General features: G+C 37.0%; 2 protein-coding genes and 1 long non-coding RNA gene across 3 annotated transcripts; 1 reads left to right on the forward strand and 2 right to left on the reverse strand.

The window, feature by feature from the left end:
- Positions 1 to 6,154: 6,154 nt before the first annotated feature.
- On the forward strand, positions 6,155 to 8,132 carry LOC126600491 (cytochrome P450 94B3-like). Its single transcript, XM_050267065.1, has 2 exons — positions 6,155 to 6,938; positions 7,378 to 8,132. The coding sequence occupies exons 1-2, from the start codon at positions 6,155 to 6,157 to the stop codon at positions 8,130 to 8,132; spliced, it is 1,539 nt and encodes a 512-aa protein (XP_050123022.1).
- Positions 8,133 to 8,470: 338 nt separating this feature from the next.
- Positions 8,471 to 9,514, reverse strand: LOC126600493 (uncharacterized). The gene is made up of 2 exons (XR_007615451.1): positions 9,425 to 9,514; positions 8,471 to 9,263 (listed from the first exon to the last, which is right to left on the reverse strand). It is a non-coding gene; the product is annotated as an uncharacterized LOC126600493 (long non-coding RNA).
- Positions 9,515 to 10,986: 1,472 nt separating this feature from the next.
- On the reverse strand, positions 10,987 to 14,171 carry LOC126600490 (SWI/SNF complex component SNF12 homolog). Its single transcript, XM_050267064.1, has 3 exons — positions 14,061 to 14,171; positions 12,007 to 13,803; positions 10,987 to 11,262 (listed from the first exon to the last, which is right to left on the reverse strand). The coding sequence occupies exons 2-3, from the start codon at positions 13,560 to 13,562 to the stop codon at positions 11,193 to 11,195; spliced, it is 1,626 nt and encodes a 541-aa protein (XP_050123021.1). The 5' UTR covers positions 13,563 to 13,803; positions 14,061 to 14,171; the 3' UTR covers positions 10,987 to 11,192.
- Between the last annotated feature and the right edge of the window lie 4,915 nt (positions 14,172 to 19,086).

A 19,086-nucleotide genomic window follows, 5' to 3' on the forward strand; every position in this document is an offset into this window, starting at 1 on the left:
GAACAACTGTAATATATAGTGCTAAAACTTATGTACGAAATGGTTCAACAAGGCCCAAATCGAACTTTTGAACTTTTACGGCTCAATTCAGCCACTTTCATCGGTTTGTCAGTTTAGATACCCAGTTTTAGTTTTAATCAAGATTTGCATTTTTACTTAAAGTTGACATTATTTTTATTCCTCACTTTTTTGAATTTATTAACACATATGTATTGGAATTATTCTCACTTTCACAGATTGTTAATACATGCAAAATCTAAAAGTATGTGAGTTTCAAACTACACTAAGTAATCCAATACTTAAAAAAACCAAGAACTGAAACTAATTAAGAAGTGTATTTGATCTGCAAATGGCGCTTTCTCGTAGTGGCGGAAAGCACCTATACAATCTGGTGCGGGTTTGATCCTAACTAATTCCCCCTTAACAACTAATAATTAATCCACTAACACTTTTGTTTGTGAAAAAGAAAAAGCGTATTTAGTCTCATATACATTGTTTATCTCACTGAGTGGCTCGAACACAACTTCCCTGATTTAGAATAAGTAAACATTACAACTCATCATCTTTTATTTTATTTTATAAAACCTCGATGGTACGAGGGAAATTTTATTAATAATGAAAAAGAAGTTATATCTAGTCATGAGGGATATAAACCTAACCCCTTATAATACAAGAAAAAATGGATAAAAATACTTGAAAAAGAAGAGGGGACATAAACCTTACTCTTCTAGAAACGCAAACAATAAAGATACAAGAAAAAAAAGGGGGACATTAAACCTAATCCCTCTAAAACTAAACCTAAAAGTCTAAACCTGCAAAACAGATTAAGCAACATCACAAGGTTAAGAAAAATAAAACAAGAAAGTGAATCAAACCTGTATGCCAATATGCAAACTAATTTGAGAACCGATAGCCAGGAAAGCCAATATAGTTTGAAAACAAAGTAGCACAAGCCACCAACGAAGGGGAATATTGCCATACTAAAGTTGGAGAAGACAACCCCATGTTAGCAAAATTATCTGCAACAACATTTCCTTCGCGATATATATGAGAGGCGTAGAAAGTCATCTTCCGAATGTGGACCAAACAAAAAGACCATTGCGTACGAAGAGGCCAAGGAATATCAAAATCAGTCAATTAGAGAGCAGAAATAACACTAGAAGAGTCACTTTCCAACCAAATGCAATGCCAACCCCACTGATATGCAAACTCTACACCCATAATAATTGTTGATAATTCTGCAAAGAAAGAGTTGTGATAACCAATCATTTGGCAGAAGCCACCAAGAAATTGACCATGGCAATCCCTGAAAAACTCATCCATAAGCAGCAGAACCAGGATTTCATTTGGACAAACCATATGTATTAAGTTTAATCCAAGGAAATCAAGGAGAAGATGAAGGCATAAGAAGAATAGTTGGCGCCTTACGAGGGATAGATTGTCGTTGGATCCCCAAAGAAGAAATGATATAAGTGTCAAAACCTTGAGAATAATCAGGAATAAACTTCACACCATAAACGATCCCAGAATTGATAGATATGCAAAGATGAGGAAAATAGATTGGGTGAACCTAAAAAAAAACTCATTTCGAGCATTCCAAATAGCCGAAATAGTGGAAAGACATGCAAAAATCCAGATATTGTGCAATTGTTGGGAAAATGGCTTACATACGTAGACATCCCAAAAAGTGAAAATGACAAAGAGGTACCAAATTGACATGCTAACCACTTCTAAAGTTGCCTAGATATTCGACAATCGAAGAAAAGTTGAACAATAGATTCCTCAAAATTATGGCAAAAACAACAAATGGACACCAAAGAAATATCATGTCGTTGAAGTGCACATTTTGTAGGAAATTTATCATGAAAAAGCCGTCAAATCAAAATACACAGTTAAGGTGGAATAAAATGTCGCCAAATGACCTTAGCCACAATCATAACAACTCATCATTTGAAAACCTATAATATGTTTCTAAATAAACAAGACCACAACATTAATTCTTTCTAATCTACATTTGAAAACTTATGGCGCGTTTACGTAACCGTAATGAAAATTTGAGGAATTAAATTGAGGAGGAATTGAATTTAGGAGTTGGAATGAGGAGAAGTCAGAATCAGATTCTTGTTGAAGCTGTTTACTTAAATATTCTGGAATCAGAATAGAAATGACACTAATTCCATAAAATTGTTTACTATTCAGCAGAATCGGAATATAAACCAATATGATTACTAAAATGCCCTTGTCCAAAATCAAATATTATATATGTTTTTTTTAATAAAATTTGATATAATATATAATAGTAAGAAAAAAATTAAATTGCTTTTTTTATTTCATAAACACACTAAAATGTTTTTGTTTATTTTTTTTTATAAATTTAAGCATTTACTTTAATGGGTTTGTAAAGGATAATCTTGGAAATAAAAAAAAAGTGAGTGAGGGCATAAAGAAACAAAAGTGTATTATCCAAGCAATTAGGAATCCAAATACTATGTTAATCTAAATAATCCAAATCCTCCAAATTTTGGAATTGAATTCCAAAATTTTGTGTCGATCCCACCTTTTCTTTTATTCCCAAAATTTAGTAAATAAAAGTATACCCCGTAATCGAAATTCAATTTCGTATTATAATTCTGATTACAGTTATATAAACGCGCCATAAATTAGGTGGTGTAATGAAAAAAATACATTCTTTGGTTGTCCTTTGATCGTCTTTTTCTTGCGCCGACTTCAGGAGTTGTATTTTAAAGCAACAAAAACACTTGACGCACGCAAGCTCCGAAATACTTTAAGCAATTAACGACACGAGCAATTACAGTTTATTTGAACTGTCATTGTTTATTCAAATTCAAGATTTGCAGTACATACTTTTACATGGAATAGCTTTGTTTGATGTTCTTCTCCAACTGCAAGTCTGCAAGTGCTACTTCCACTTGGGGGATAAAAAACGTGCTAATTAATAATAATAATAATAATAATAATACTTTTCACGTGGGTTTTTTGTTTAATATTTCGGTACAGGATAAAGCCACGATTTTAGTTTCATTTTTGAATTGACATAGGAATAAGGATCCTTTTTGGATCATTTTTGTGAGGATTCTGAGAATTTGTGTATCTTGTCCATCCATTGTACATCGTACGGTCAAAAATCATTTTAAATTTTATTATTTAAAATTAAACACAAACGGTACTTGAAAAAAACTGGCCGCACGATATACGATGAACGAACATGATTTACGGATCTCCAGAATCCTCACAAAGAGGATCCAGATTGTTGATATACATCCAAGTCCAAAGAAAACATAAAAGTGCGCCTCCGTTTAGGATTTGATGGAAAATTCCAACCTAACATCTTGTGTTTGAATTTGAAAGGTGGAGACTCAATGTTTTTTTTCAAATATTATTCGTATAATACTCACGGGATGTGAGTTGGCGGCTGAGCTGGGCTATGGTTGGGTCGTTGCGGAGTCGGATTCATTAGAGGTTGTCTCTTCCTTGAATGGGGATATTTCTAATGGTAGCTGGGAAGTGTTTCCAATCTTCGAAAATATTTTGAGTTTGGGGATCTCTTTCCAAGGCTATCACTGATCTTGGGTTCCAAGATTGGCCAACTAGACGGCAGACTTATTGGCGTCTAGGAAGAACATGGTGATGTTTGGCAAAACTTGGGTTAGACGACCCCCATCTTCATTGATTCACATTCTCAACAAGGATGCACTTCATTGCCATCTGTAATTGTTTTTGTGTTGTGGGGGTGTGTTGGGACGACGCTTTGCCTTTGTGGCAGCGTCCTTATGTTGTTGTCCCTCACATTGCCCTTTAGTGTGTATTTTGCTGTGCTTGCCCCTCTTGTGGGCTTTTCTTGTACTCTTAGCTTTCGCCCTTGTTATGAAAATTTCCAATTATCCAAAATAAATAAATAAATAAAATACCAAAGCTGCTAACCCTACATATTAAGGTCAAATTAAACACCAGATCTGTTAATATAATCATCTGCGTTTGAAAGGTGATTATATATATAATGCTAAAACTTAAGGCAGTGTTTGACAAAAAAAATAAGGTAATAATCATGCATGATTATTAGTAACCATTCCTAATATTAGCTTCATTGTCCGATCATAATGAAGTCATGCACCTAACTTACAGGACTAGTAAATATGGCCTAGCTACAATTATTAGAGCAAGTGCGCACACTCTTTATCTACTCAAGTTTGAATTTCATTTTCGTCAGTTAGATTAATTTAACATAAAAAAATCTAGAGAATAATAGTTAGGTCCTTTGACTAATCAGAACCTTCTCATCGTTATAATTTTATACGGCCAGAGGATATTGAAACGCATGTACACAATTTATTTTTAACAAGCTTACTAAATAAGCAATCAAACGAGCAATTAATTTTTCGATGTATTAGATGTTAATTAATACAGTCATATGGCGTTAGAAGTAGGCCATACGAAACCCTGTTGTTCATTCATATTATATACTAATAAGCAGAATAATTAATAACACATCACATGACTTATATACTAAAAAATAGTAAAAATATCTCCAATCAAACACCTATTCTCTTCTTTCCTTTATTAACTAAAACAAACAGTGACATTGATAGGATGCTGTGTATTGTGACATATAAGGTTGGCAGTGCTGACTAGGACAAGGAAGAATTAGTTGGAATTGGTTGTCAGTTAAGGGTTGTTAGGGAGTGACTTAGGGAGGAAGCTGCCTAGTTACTATATAAGGGAATATTGTAAAAGGGGAAGTTGTTATTGTAAAAGTTGATATTGCAATGAAATATACTAGCTACTGTTACACTGATTAAGAAGCAGAGTAAGGGTTGTATCAGACACCATAAACACAATAAGGAAAACTAATGAAAAATGTTTAAAAACTTTAAGTTTTAATGATAAGGACAAAATAAAAGGTAAAGTGAATAGTACCAGGATTGACATTTTAGTGTAAAAATATGGTTTTTCGTTAAAGTGAACAGTACCGGGTGCTTTTCGTTAAAGTTCCCCAAGTCTTAAAACGCAAAGAAACCATTTAATACATGCATCAAACGCACACACCAATACATGTACATTAGATATATGAAACGTGCAGACTCCTTTCCTCCTCTGCATATCTTTTCTTTTATTAGCTTTTGAACTAAATAAATTTCGAATAAGGTAAATAAGAATTAAACCTTTATATCTCTAAACTACTTATTAATAAAACATTGTTTGTCAACCAAAAACTAATAAAATTACTATTATACCCTCTTATTACAAAATTGAAAGAAGATATTAGAAACAATGGGGGCATTAAAGTAATTTTATAAAAACAAATTTTTACTTTTTTTAACTTCACAGCTATGTCACTTTTTTCAATACCCTCTCAACTCATTCTCTCTTTCTCAACTGCCAACCTCTACTTTTTTGGGATGCCTGCCAACCTGTTAAAAACAAATAACTCCTCTCATAAAAAATAATTAAAATACAAATGTTTAAAAAATGTATTTCTCAACTCATAGAGTGTGTGACATTTGCTAGTATAAATAAATAAAAGTGTGTGTAAACAAAAAATGGTACATGAATCACTTTTTCGGTGTAAATTAATTAATTTAACTTATATTCCCTTATAGATTTTAACAATAGTAAAACATATATATTCTTTATTCTTAAATGGAAATGTCACATATACATGCACTCCAAATTTGTTACCTTCCAACACTAATTGTGGATTAATCTAATATAATATAACAATTATTTTTAAATACAATGACAAACTGAGAGTATGAATAACAAGTTATACCAACTGCATTAATTTTTTTTAACACGACATATTAATTTTGCACATTTTATGCAAGTAGAGTGGGGATTCACTATCTCTATATGATGTAGACCCTAGCTACATTTGAGTGGAGGCTAGGGTTGGGCACAGTGCGGTTTGGTCTAGTTTTACCTTCAAACCAAAATCAGAATCGGAAAATATTAACGGTTTGGTATGGTACGGTATCCATATTCAAAAACTATATTGATCGATTTTCAATTTCAGAGACCATCTTAATTGGGTGGGGTTAAAAAAAAAAACCTATATATAACACCTCCTCTTGGCTCTCATCTTTCATCCTAAAAAACTCTCCATTTGCAAACCAAAGTTTTGTCATCAGAGGCAGCCATGTTCTTAACTCTACTCTTACTTTGGTCTCTACTTTCGTTACTCTATTTCTTCTTCACCACCATCCAAAAACATCAAACTAGATTAACCAAACCACTATTGAATTCCACCTATGGCCCTTCCTCCTACCCCATAATTGGTTGCTTTATCTCTTTCTACAAGAACGAACACAACCTCCTAGACTGGTACGCCAGTCTCCTCTCAGGCTCGCCATCACAGACTATAGTTGTGCACAGGATAGGTGCACGACGCACTGTTGTGACGGGGAACCCATTCAACGTGGAGCACATTCTCAAAACAAACTTTGCAAACTTCCCCAAGGGAAAACCCCTAACTGAGTTCCTCGGGGACCTTCTGGGCTGCGGCATATTCAACGTGGATGGCGATTTGTGGTCCACGCAGCGCAAGCTCGCGAGCCACGAGTTCAGCATAAAGTCCCTAAGGGAGTTTGTGGTGAACACTCTCGCGGAAGAAGTCGAGCACCGACTTATTCCACTGCTGGAAGAAGCTGCAGAGAGCCAAAAGGTTTTGGATATGCAGGAAATACTGAGGAGGTTTGCTTTTGACACTGTGAGCAAGGTTTCTTTGGGCTCCGACCCGTTTTGCTTGGACTTGACCCGACCCGTGCCTCCCCTTGTGAAAGCTTTTGAATGTGCTGCTGAGATAAGTGCCAGGAGGAGTACGGCTTCTTTGTATTTGATGTGGAAAATAAAGCGTGCATTAAGCATTGGGTCCGAAAAGAAGCTCAAGGAAGCTGTTAAGGTCGTTCATGGCTCTGTACATGGTACGAAATTTCGATACTATCTTGATTTTAATTTCTTTTACACGAAAAAAATTGTCGATAGTGATGAAAGGTGGGAACGTTCGCACAGATATCATGTTGATATTTGGTTTACATTTGGCAGTGTCTAGGATGAAATTTTGATAACTCATTGATATTCTGTTCATCTTTGGTAATATCAATTAAGTGTTGAACATGCAGATGCAAATTAGACCAGCTCGTTAAGATAATGTGCCGTAAACTTTAGATTGGTTGCAAAGTATCAGTAAATAAATCACTTACGTCTTCCATATTTCTCTCATTTTAGTTATTGAGTATAGATGCTAGATGCAACATCTTTTCATATATTTTCATTTAGCATTTTTTTTTCATATAATACAGATATTTTGTTTGATATTTATGTATTTTCATTTAACACATTGATTTGATTGATTTGTTGCAGAAATAATCCAGAACAAAAAGAAAGTTTTTGAAAGAGATGGAGAGAGAAGTGAGAGCCACGACATGTTGTCACGGTTGTTATTAGCAGGGCATAGTGAAGAAGTGGTGAGAGACATGGTGATAAGCTTCATACTGGCCGGACGTGACACCACCTCAGCAGCCATGACTTGGCTCTTCTGGTTGCTCAGCAAGCATCCTGACATAACCCACAAGATCGTGAACGAAGTCGAAAACGTCGTCGTACGTACAAAGAAATGGTACGGGAAATTAGGGTTTGATGATTTGCAAAAAATGAGGTTTTTGAGGGCTTGTTTGTGTGAGTCTATGAGGCTCTACCCACCAGTCCCGTGGGATTCCAAGCATGCTGAGGTGGACACTGTTCTTCCAGATGGGACTTGGGTTGGGAAGGGAGATAGGGTTACTTATTTTCCTTATGGGATGGGGAGGATGGAGGAGTTGTGGGGAAATGACCGGTTCGAGTTTAACCCGGACCGGTGGTTTGATATTGAATCGGGTTGTGCCGGTGATAAGGTTTTGAAATCGGTGAGTCCGTACAAGTTTCCGGTTTTTCAGGCCGGCCCGAGGGTTTGCCTTGGGAAGGAGATGGCTTTTATTCAGATGATGTATGTGATGGCTTCGGTGTTAAGGCGGTTTGAGATCAGACCGGTTTGTGGGGAGGACCAGCCGGCTTTTGTTCCTCTCTTGACGGCCCACATGGCTGGGGGGTTGAAGGTGTTGGTTCGAAAAAGAAATTAGCTTATATTATAGTACAAAACCTTCTAGGTAAACTCTACGCTTCAAACGGCATTATTGCATTTCGAATGTGATCTGTTTTTTAATTCTTATGTTTATGCCTACGTTAAATGTGTTGAATGCAAATATGTCTTGGGGATATGGTTGTTATAAATTAAGCATTCATGTTCAACTCGTTCGATCCAATTAAAAATTGAGTCACACATGTATATATAACCATGCGGCCTTATGAGGTTAACCCGATTAATTGGATTCATATAAACTAAAAGGCAAGTCAGTGGCGAAGCCAGGAATTATCGAGGGGATGAGCGAAATTTAAAAGGATAAAAGATCCCAAAAAATTTAGACAACCAAATCCTTTTAAATAATGAACAATATTATTTTTGTTCAATACAAATTTAGACAACCAAATCATTTTTATATACTATTTACAAACCAATAGATATTATTGATGAACTTATAATTTGGAAACCCATTTGATAGAGAATTCAATAGCAACAAAAAATAGCTAGGACATCAGCTTCCTCTTAAATATAATCTCTCTCTTACCAAAAACAAATGGACTATCAAAATATCAACAAGTTGTAGATGCCCCAATAACAAAAGGCTCCATTAACGATACCCAAAATGATAGATATGGGCAAAGCTGGCAAAGCTTGATGGTACACTGACCACAAAATAAGAGTGCACTCTGAGTCCCAAAATAATGGCAAGATAATAGGCATACACAGTCATAAGGTCATGCATTGCAGCTCTGCGCACAAGAACACTGTAAAAAACGAAATCCCTTAGACCAAGTTTAATACCTTGGTACTAAACATTTTGCTACCTCCCCTTCATCTCTCTTACCCTCACTTTCCTCGTTCGCCACCTCAACATCAACAATGGTATACTCAGAATTACCGCCATTTCATTCTCATTTTCATTCACATTGCCCCTGGGGACTAATTTGTCAGATAATTCTTTGAGGCATTAAAACAAACACATGGAGTGTGTAGAAAGACTAGCAAAAAGCAGTACGAGAGGTAGATGGAGGAAGACTATCAAACACCTAGAGATAGGTGGAGGAAGACAATCAAACTTTGCCAACGGCCCACTCCTAGTTCCATTGTTCGACGGCAAATCATCAGACGCCTAGGGTTTCAATATTAACCTATCAATCAGGCAATTGGGAATCCCCAAGTGAACAAAAAAAAAATCAAATCTTTCAACCCAAAATCGTACATGAAACACAAAACTCAAATACCCAAAAAACCCATTTGCGCAAAAACGAATTGAATTGGAAAAGAACAAACCTTTGAGCGTTTGGGGTTGGGAAGAGGGGAGGCGTATAGGGCTCTATCATGTGCTTTAATTTGTTCTGGAAATAGGAAAACAAGGTGAAGATGTAATGGGCTAAACACTCAAACGACGTCATCCCATTTACTTTTTTTAAAATCACCAAACGAGACGGCGTCGTTTTTGCTAAAGGATTTTACAAAAAAAAATTTTAAACACTCTTGCTGCTTAGCAACAGAAAACCAAAGATCGGGTTGAGCAGCCATCATTTCCGACAAGACCAGAAAGGCGGAACCACCTCTCCTGGGCTTGATTTCCGACGAGGGGAGGGGCGACCGCCCTTCTTTGCTCCTCTGTAGCTTCGCCACTGAGTCCAACGTTACTCAAATTGATTAGGTGGCCAAAGTCTCATAAAATAATCTTGCACTCCTTACTGAAAAAAAATAAAACTTAAAAGACATATAAGTATGAGTGTATGATGACTATATGTCCTTGATTTATACCACGAATTTAGTTTTCGTCTCTGAATTCTACTATTAGTTGTCTCAGTCCTCGAAGTATGTCATTTAATTTACTAGTAGTTATTTTCATTAACTCCGTCAACTTTTCATTAAATTGAGTGATAAAATAGGACTTTCATCCAAAAAATAATAAAATGAAAATTTTAAATAAAAAGGCTTGGCTCCTCAAGGATTGAGGAGGAACTCCTCCTTAAAATACCTTGTGACTTATTCATAGAATTTCGTGCTTATGAACTGAACTTCTTAAGGATTGACTAAGATTTTAGTTTTAATTAGTCTTTTGAATGTTTGATAATAAACACGAAATTCTGTGAATAGGTCGCAAAGTATTTAAGGAAAATTTCCTTCTTAACCTTAAGGAGCCAATTCTTATCTTTTTTTAATAAATTAGATTTTTTTTCTTCTATATAACAAGTCACTATACCCTTAAATTTGACGAAATTACTACTCATGCAACATAGGGTTAAGTTCAACAAGATAAACTAATATGAGAGTTCAAGGACAAAAACTAAATATGGAGTAAAGTTCAAGAACCGTTGCTACCACACACCCAAAAATTGATAGTAATAAGTGACCTCGATGCAAATGATAAAAATGAAAAATCAAAGCATGCACCTACCAAGTGGCATACACATGTGAAGTGTGACTCCAAAACTAGGGTTCCATGTTAGTATAGTCTAGCAGACTAGACTGCATCTAAAGTTGGTAAGCTTTTTCCAAAAGCAGGAGAGCTCAGGCCACGAAATATTCAAAACGTTTTTCTCAAGAGCATGTGAAATGTGATATTTAGACGAATACAAAGTTGAACAAGGCTTCCACCTTTTACCTCAGAAAATTGGTAGAAGTTCACGTGCAAACTACAAACCCTAAATTTTGGGTGAAGTTCCAAAATTCATATTATTCATATTTAGCAAGCAGATAACTTGAGCCTATGTGGAATTTTAAAGATTACTTTAAGATCATAGACGAAAAAAAACACATGCCAAATGCTTGTCAGCCTTCTCCTGACAGCTCTTCTAAGTAAGCACTTGAATTTTTTAATAAAAGTTTCAAACGCGTTTCTAATAAAATGAAAGTTATATATTTTTTTTCTTCCCACAGGGTATCGCATCACATCATGAATTCAATAAATTACGAAAAAAAAATTCTACCAAGGAAAGAATTGGATTGAAGAAACTAAGTAAAGATGATATGAAATCATCAGGATCTAGATATCTTAGAAATACACGACTGCCACTTATTGAAACTTAGCCAATTCCTTATTTCAAGTGCTTCCGGGAGCATCACTTCCGGCTGACTTTCGGTTCAAGTAACGAATAACAGCATCCTCAGCCCTGAAAAAAAAAAGGAACGTCAAATTGGAAATTAATTGGGAGAAAAATATGGCAACGTCCCAATTTTTATACATAATCCCCAGACCAACTAGCTTGTCTATTCAGAGAAGAGCATGAAAGTGTCGTAAATACCACGATATTTGAGATTCCGTGGAATTCACACAAGGAGTGTGATATCCACACACCCCTCTAATTTTCAGCCGTTGAATCGGATGAATTGAAGAAGATCAATGAACAGAAATTAACAAAGGGTGTGTGAGAAGTAAAATGGGGTGTGGATAGCACATCCCTTCACACAATTGCATGACAAAGGATTTGCTTAATGTATGCTTAATGTACGAAAGTTAACATCATAAAGCACTAAAGTTGATAAGTTTTATGCTGTAAAGAAAAGTGACAGAGAACCAACAGAAAACCAAAGTCTGGATATTTCTCAAGAATATTTAGGCATCTAAAATCTTTAAATGGACGAAGAAACCGTGAAAGTTCATCATATCGATAGCGATAACTTCTACTCCAAACTAGAAGTTACTACGGTCATCGAGCAAGGATCTTATCACCAATACAAAAGCGAGGTGACCGTTGAGGTTCTAAATAAATAAAGGGTATCGAGGACGTCAATGCTAAATAGTTGGACTGAATAGCGACATGAAGTTAATTTGAGCAGTACAATCATACTAAGAGTACAAAAGAAACACACACAAAAATAGAAGTGCAAGTATAAAATGCCGAGCAAAAGCTTACCAAGGTTGATTGTAGAAATCGGAGCGGCGCTCCTTTTCCGCATTACGACTAGCATCTCCAGCAACAAGCTTGAGATCCTTGCTCTGAGAAGCAATCAAAGTATTAATAAACTCTGCAGGAGATTGACTGAACCCAAGAAAGAAAGCTCGCCGCCGTCGATGTTCATGGATTTTTTTTATGGATGCACAAATCAATTCATCACAAGCATCAATCTCTTTGCTCCTCTCGGTGCTTCCCAAGAATGCAGACATCTCTTTCTCTAATACCATGGGTACATCAACCAGTATATCATAGCAGGTAGTTCCAGCTGGGCAATTTCCTGAAAGTTTTATCTTATGCTCTATGTGTATAGGCTGTGGTGGAGTTAAATGCTGTGATATCTTTTGTGAAACCATCGAAAACTTCATCTTCTCTTCCCCAAAAATCTTCTGAAGAGGTGGATCACACACAAAGAAAGTAGGGTCATTCGGGTTCTGCAACTTCCTGGCCTTGACATAGTGCCAAATAGCAGCTATAATTCTGGGTCGGGTCTCTACCTCAATTCCCAGAACTTCATGGAGAGCTGGTGAAAGTTTGAATTTCTCAGGTACATAATTCATCTCTAGTCTTACTATTGCAGTAAACTCCTTATCCCCTTTTCTTTTCACCTCAAAGCCGTCATGAAGAGCGGGTGAACGGGAACTTTCCCATAAAATCACGTGGTTATCTGGATAGAGGGTTTGGTCCAAGTATATGGTAACTTTCTTGAACAGGGATGAAAATTTTGCCCTTGATTTCGGTGTCAATCCAGCCACCACAGGATCCCTGCCGTCTTCCAGTAATCTCCCAATTATCTTAAGTGACCATGAAGGGGGTTCCGCATTTGTCTTCTCAGGATTTGTTTGCGTCTGATTCGCAAAGGTGTTGAATACATAAACTCTAAGTGTTCTCTGAACACGGGGAGGACATTTAAGGGACTCTTGGATGTCCATCTTCTTCCTTGCCAGAGCAGCATCAACACGAGACTCAAATTCAAGCAACTGAGTATAAAGACCGGACTCTGGTAGAAGTGCAGCCACTTTGTCCGGTATTTGTTTATCAGGTAGCTTTTGCTTCTTTCTACGAGCAGCTGGGGTGAGCTCCATAGTTTTAAATGGTGAACCCGTGTTGGCACTAGATGAACCAGGAGGCCGAGAAGGTGGCTTCTGGTTCGCCCGCTTAGCAGTTCCTGTGCTAGGTGTTGCCACGGAGGGTGATGAACCACCAACATTACTTGTATTCGCATTATGCAGCTGGGCAAGAGACTGAGCTTGAGCTTGCAACTGAACAAATTGGGCATGGGCAGCTTGAGTTTGGGCTTGTGCGTGAGCATTCACATACTGTGCCTGTGCAAGTGCCTGCGCTTGCGGCTCAGACAACTGAAAGTGCCCTGGAAAATGAGCTCCCCCTTGTGTCGGAGGCTGCGATTGAGTGAGAAGATGAGGCTGGTGATTCATGGTCATAGGTTGCGACACCGCCCCAGAATTGCCAAAGTGGGGTGGCACCCCCACATTCCTGGGCTGATTATTATTATTCATCACCTCAATTATCAAAAACCACAACCTTCAACACACCAAAACTATTCCATCAAAAACCCCAAAACCCAAATCGAAACCTCTGATATCCTCAACTTCCAAACCCCAACAACGAAATTAAACCCGGGTTTCGACTCTGACGAGCTTTCTCCTTCAACTAAACAAAAAGACACGATCTTTTCACCTCGGAAGGCTTACAATATTGCTGAAACACTGAAAAATTCAAACTTCCTAGCAAGAACTTCTGCAGAACACAAAACCCTAATTTCAGAAGCAGAACCCAGAATTCAAACATCAAAAGCAGTACAATTCAACCCAAATTCGAGCATTGCAGCAGCAGCTAGTGAGTTCAAACCTTATGCAGGCTGTGCTAATACAAGCTAATTCTAATTTATCAGAATTAAGAAGCTGATTACGCAAAAATTAGAAAACAATTAGGAATTTAAAATCATAGGAAAATAATTATATCATCAAATAATTGACCATACGACATATACATACTTGTTGCTAGCTTCTGTAGCTTCTCCTTCTCTCTCTCTCTCTTCTTACAGATCGGCAATGGAGCGGAACCGGTTCTCTCCCTCTCGCTATCTCTCTTTTTTTTGCGATTTTGTTCAGTTCTTGAATTTACACAATTGCCCTTTTTTAAACGAGGGCCTCAAAATCGTTCATACGTGTCGGGGATCGATGGGTGGTGCATGTTTAGTTTAGATTAGCACGTGCTTAAATTCCTAAAGAACGATTTTGGAAGAAATTTTTCATTGTGACGGGAACACGGATGGTATATCACGTGTTTTTATGTAAGTAGTGAGAAATTTTATTTTTTAAATTATTAATTTTTTAACACACATATCTCATTATTTATATAATAATACAAATGTGCCGATCACATTGAAAAATCTCTCGGGTTTTAAAAAGTACACGTGAACTTGCCTTATTTCGAGATTTCCCAATGTACTGTCCATTTGGTCATGAGATATATTGCGTTGACTACAGCACTAATTACAGTTTTTCTTTTATGATATGATTAGATTTTGAATAAAACACGTATTATTCTTAAATTGTTCGAATGAATCGACGATTTTCTTGCACCGATAGAGTATCGTAAATTTGTCTATTGTCCTTGAATTTGTCAAATCAAGAGTAATTTTGATTCCTTCAAATAGAAAAAAAAAAAACCTCACATCAAAATGTGATAAATTTGGTGGTTCAAGAGCAACTTGTCACAATTTAAACGAACAATCAAATTGAAAGTTGAGAGAAAAATGGAAATATCATAAACGAGACCCAAACAATCCTCAATTTAAAGGCTTATTTTCACAACTGTTAGTGTGGACTTCAGCCCAAAGCAAAAAATTCGATCTTAGAAGCAGTAAAAAGCCTAAACAGGCTAAACTCTATGTTTCTCTCGTTATCACATGTCTCAAAATATTGGTGATATTCACACTTATTTTTTTTTTAACAAAATTTTTATTGATTTTTGTTTAATGATCATCTTCAATTCATTCGACTCATCGTTCGAAATTTGAGATGTGTGTGTGGAAGGTAAGAGCTTAGCACACGCCGGAGGAGCAGCTATGGTAAGTCCCTTCGCTTTGTTTCCTAGTTTTTGCATTTGAATCCGCTTTCTTCGTTTATGAAAGCAAAGAAATTGAAGCAAATTTTTTGTTCGTTCGGAAAAAAAAAATCTGATTTATGAAATTCTCGATGTATTTGATTTTTGAATTTTTATGGTGATTTTTTCAGGTGAAGTATTGGACGGAGCCATGTTACATTCCACATCGCCCAGGGGAGTATATCATGTAATCCTTATATGTATATTCTCATCTCTACCTAGCACGAGGCCTTTTGGGAGCTCACTGGCTTTGAGTTCCATCGGAACTCCGAAGTTAAGCTAGTTCGTGTGAAAGCAATCCCATGATGGATAACCCACTAGGAAGTTCTCATGTGAGTTCCCAGAAACAAAACCGTGAGGGCATGGTCGAGGTCCAAAACGGACAATATCGTGTTATGGTGGAGCCGAGCCCGGGTTGTGGTGAGGGCCCGGGCCAGGATGTGACAATCCAAAGTTAAGCGAGTTCACGCGAAAGCAATCCCATGATGGATGATCCACTGGGAAGCTCTTGTGTGAGTTCCCAGAAATAAAACCGTGAGGGCGTGGTCGAGGCCCAAAGCGGACAATATCGTGATACGGCGGAGTCGAGCCCGGGATGTGGTGGAACCCCACCACATCCCTGACTCGACTCCACCGTAGCACGATCCCGGCCTGGGCCCCTACCACATCCCAGGCTCAACTTTACCATAGCACGATATTATTCGTTTTTTGCCCGACCACGCCTTCACGGTTTTGTTTCTGGGAATTCACACGAGAACTTCCCAATAGATCACCCATCATGGGATTGCTCTCGCACGAACTCGCTTAACTTCAAATTGTCACATCCCTGCCGGGGCCCCACCATATCTTGGGTTCGACTCCACCGTAGCACGATATTGTCCGCTTTGGGCCTTGACCACACCCTCACGGTTTTGTTTCTGGGAACTCACACAAGAACTTCCTAATGGGTCACTCATCATGGGATTGTTCTCGCACGAATTCGCTTAACTTCGAAATTCCGATAGAACCCGAAGCTAGTGAGCTCCCAAAAGGCCTTGTGCTAGGTAGAGATGAGAATATACATATAAGGCTTACCGGATCCATTCCCCTGACCGATGTGGGATGTAACAATCCACCCCTTTAGGGATCCTCGTCGGCATACTTTTGGCCAAAGATTGGCTATGATACCAAATTGTCACATCTCGGCCTGGGCCCCACCACATCCCCGACTCGACTCCACCATAGCATGATATTGGTCGCTTTGGGCCCCAACCACGCCCTCACAGTTTTGTTTTTGAAAACTCACACGAGAACTTCCCAGTGGGTCACCTATCATAGGATTGATTTCGCGTGAACTTGCTTAACTTCGGAGTTCCGATGAACCTGAAGCAAGTGAACTCCCAAAAGGCCTCGTGCTAGGTAGAGATGGGAATATACATGTAAGGCTTACATGATCCACTCTCCTGAATGATGTGGGATGTAATAAGCCAGACAACCAGACCAAGTGTAAGTCATTGTCATTATATTGTAGTTTTCACGAATATATATATAGAGGCAGATTTACTAAGGGACCAAGGTGGTCTCGGGACCATCCAAGAGCTCGGATAAATGACTGTGAGAACCTCCTAGGACCACCCAAGTCTGGGCAGTGGTAGAGAAGAGCAGTAGCCATGGCTGATGCGCTGTGTAAAACTGAAGGAGGAAGAAGAAAATGTTTTTTTTTTAAATAACTTGACCAAAACGACATCGTTTTGAGCCAAGTCATTAAAAAAATTTAAAACCCACGTGAGAGCCTTCACGTGATAGCACTCACCATCTTTTATTAAAAAGTCAAACAATTTGAAATTTAATAAAAGCCCATGGCTTTTCATTAGTTTGCTTTCAATCAAATTCAACTTTATCAAATATAATATACCTAATTGCGCAACCTAAGCCAGCGAAGGCCATCAACAGCAATTTTAGAATTTCTGTAAGTTTTCTAGTTTAGTGTTAGTTCATACTTATTTTTAGTGTTAGTTCATATATATTTATTGTTAATTTGTTAAGATTTTTAGTTTTAGTGTTTTATTTTATTTTTTAAGAACACTAATTAAAAACAAAAGGCTGAACAGTGAATTCATATATGTAAGGGTCTTTGATAATGGTTGGTAAGAGTTTTTGATAAAAAGCTAAACAATCACACACTAACGGGCTTTAAACTAAGTTTAGCCTTATTCATTGTTAATTTCTTAGGATTTTTTCATATCTATTTTAGTGTTAGTTCATACATATTTATTGTTCATTCGTTAGGATTTTCTGATATTACTTGAATTGTTTTACAGTGTTTTTTTTTTGTCGAATATTGTGGTACAGTGTCAGTTCATACATATTTTTTGTCGAAGTTGTAGTTTGCCATTTATTTTTCAATGTTATTTTCGTTTTTTTTTTTGGAAGTTGTATATAAGGACCACCCTATGTTAAAATCCTGGATCTGTCACTGTATATATATTCATTTGGTACATGAAATTCGAAGTTTGAATTTTACATATTTTTAAGTTTTCTTCATATTATGTTAAATCGTAAATCAACCTACTAAGCGAGGGGCAACGGGCTTCGAGTTTTAAGGTACGCATATAAAACTTGATTTACATGTTAGGTTGATTTAGGCAGATAAAACATGATGTTTTGGCCACAAGCAAGCCATTCCGTCGCTTTTGTGGCAAAGTAGGGCGAACTGCTCAGGCTAAAAACCGCCATTCCAATGGACAAGAAAGGTGGCCGGTGAAATCTGCACAGTTTTATTCTGTACTTGCTTAGTAATGCTGAGAGCAATGCTCTGGTATTAATATTATGCTTTACTTGTATTCGGTTTTCAATCACTACAGCTTCATATCTGCATGATAGCTGCATATATGTTTTCTGTTGACATATTCTCTAGCCGAAAGGTTCAGATGTGACGCCGCTCATACCGTGCTCATGGCGGAATGAATCGTGAGTGTTTTGGACATCCTGAGACTCAGCTGGCTAGTAGGAAAGCGAAGGGAAAGCTCTACCTCTGCGCAGTGGTGCTTCTTCTTAAACAACGACAGTTAAACATGTCATGAGAGCTGTTGGTACTTTTGTTGTTTCTCGAAGCTCATGTGGAATGTGAAACATGTTTGAACAACTTCAAGTTTAAGTTGTTTGCCTTCGGTGCCCCCACCACATAGTTGCTACAACTTTTACTTATGAATGAAAAATTATAATGGATGATTTTGGTCATGGCATTTGCTTTATGTACATAAGTTGTTCCCAATGTTCCCAAATCCTATACATTGGGCTGAATTCTCTAAAGTACATGTTTTGAGTATGGTATACATTGCACTTGAAGCGGCTCATTTCTAGTCGTTAAATGTTCTTGGATTCTTTAAATATATTCACCAGTTAAGTTCATCAATTTATGTTTTATGGATGTAATTTAAATTTTCATTACTTCAACTAGCTCAAAGTCCAGTGGTTCTCTCGACGATGATCAATTGGTTGTTAGTCTAATGATACTCAATTTCTAGGTTATCGAGACATGTACAAGTTTGAATTCCCTTATTCTCCCTTGATAAAAGAAAATGATTTTTAGCCAAAAGGTTTATGAGATTGACATAACTCTTCACTTTGATCCCTGAAATTTAACATCGTTAGAAGTGGTTCTTGAATTTGTCCATCATTAATCATTTTGGTCTTTATGTGAAAAACCTCCATTGGATAACGTAAAATGATAAAAATATCTTCAATTTTTGTCAAATCATTTTGACACATTGTTTATTAAATTGAAAGTATTTTTATAATTTTGGTCATTATTTAACAAAAATTTTTCATAGAATGATCAAAATGACTAATGACAGACAAACTCAGACACCACACCTATCGATTTTAATTTTTAAGAATCAAAGTAAGAAGTTATGCTAAATTTAATGATCA

This window comes from Malus sylvestris, chromosome 14 (assembly GCF_916048215.2).
Source record: "Malus sylvestris chromosome 14, drMalSylv7.2, whole genome shotgun sequence".
In the NCBI taxonomy this organism is placed as follows: Eukaryota; Viridiplantae; Streptophyta; class Magnoliopsida; order Rosales; family Rosaceae; genus Malus; species Malus sylvestris.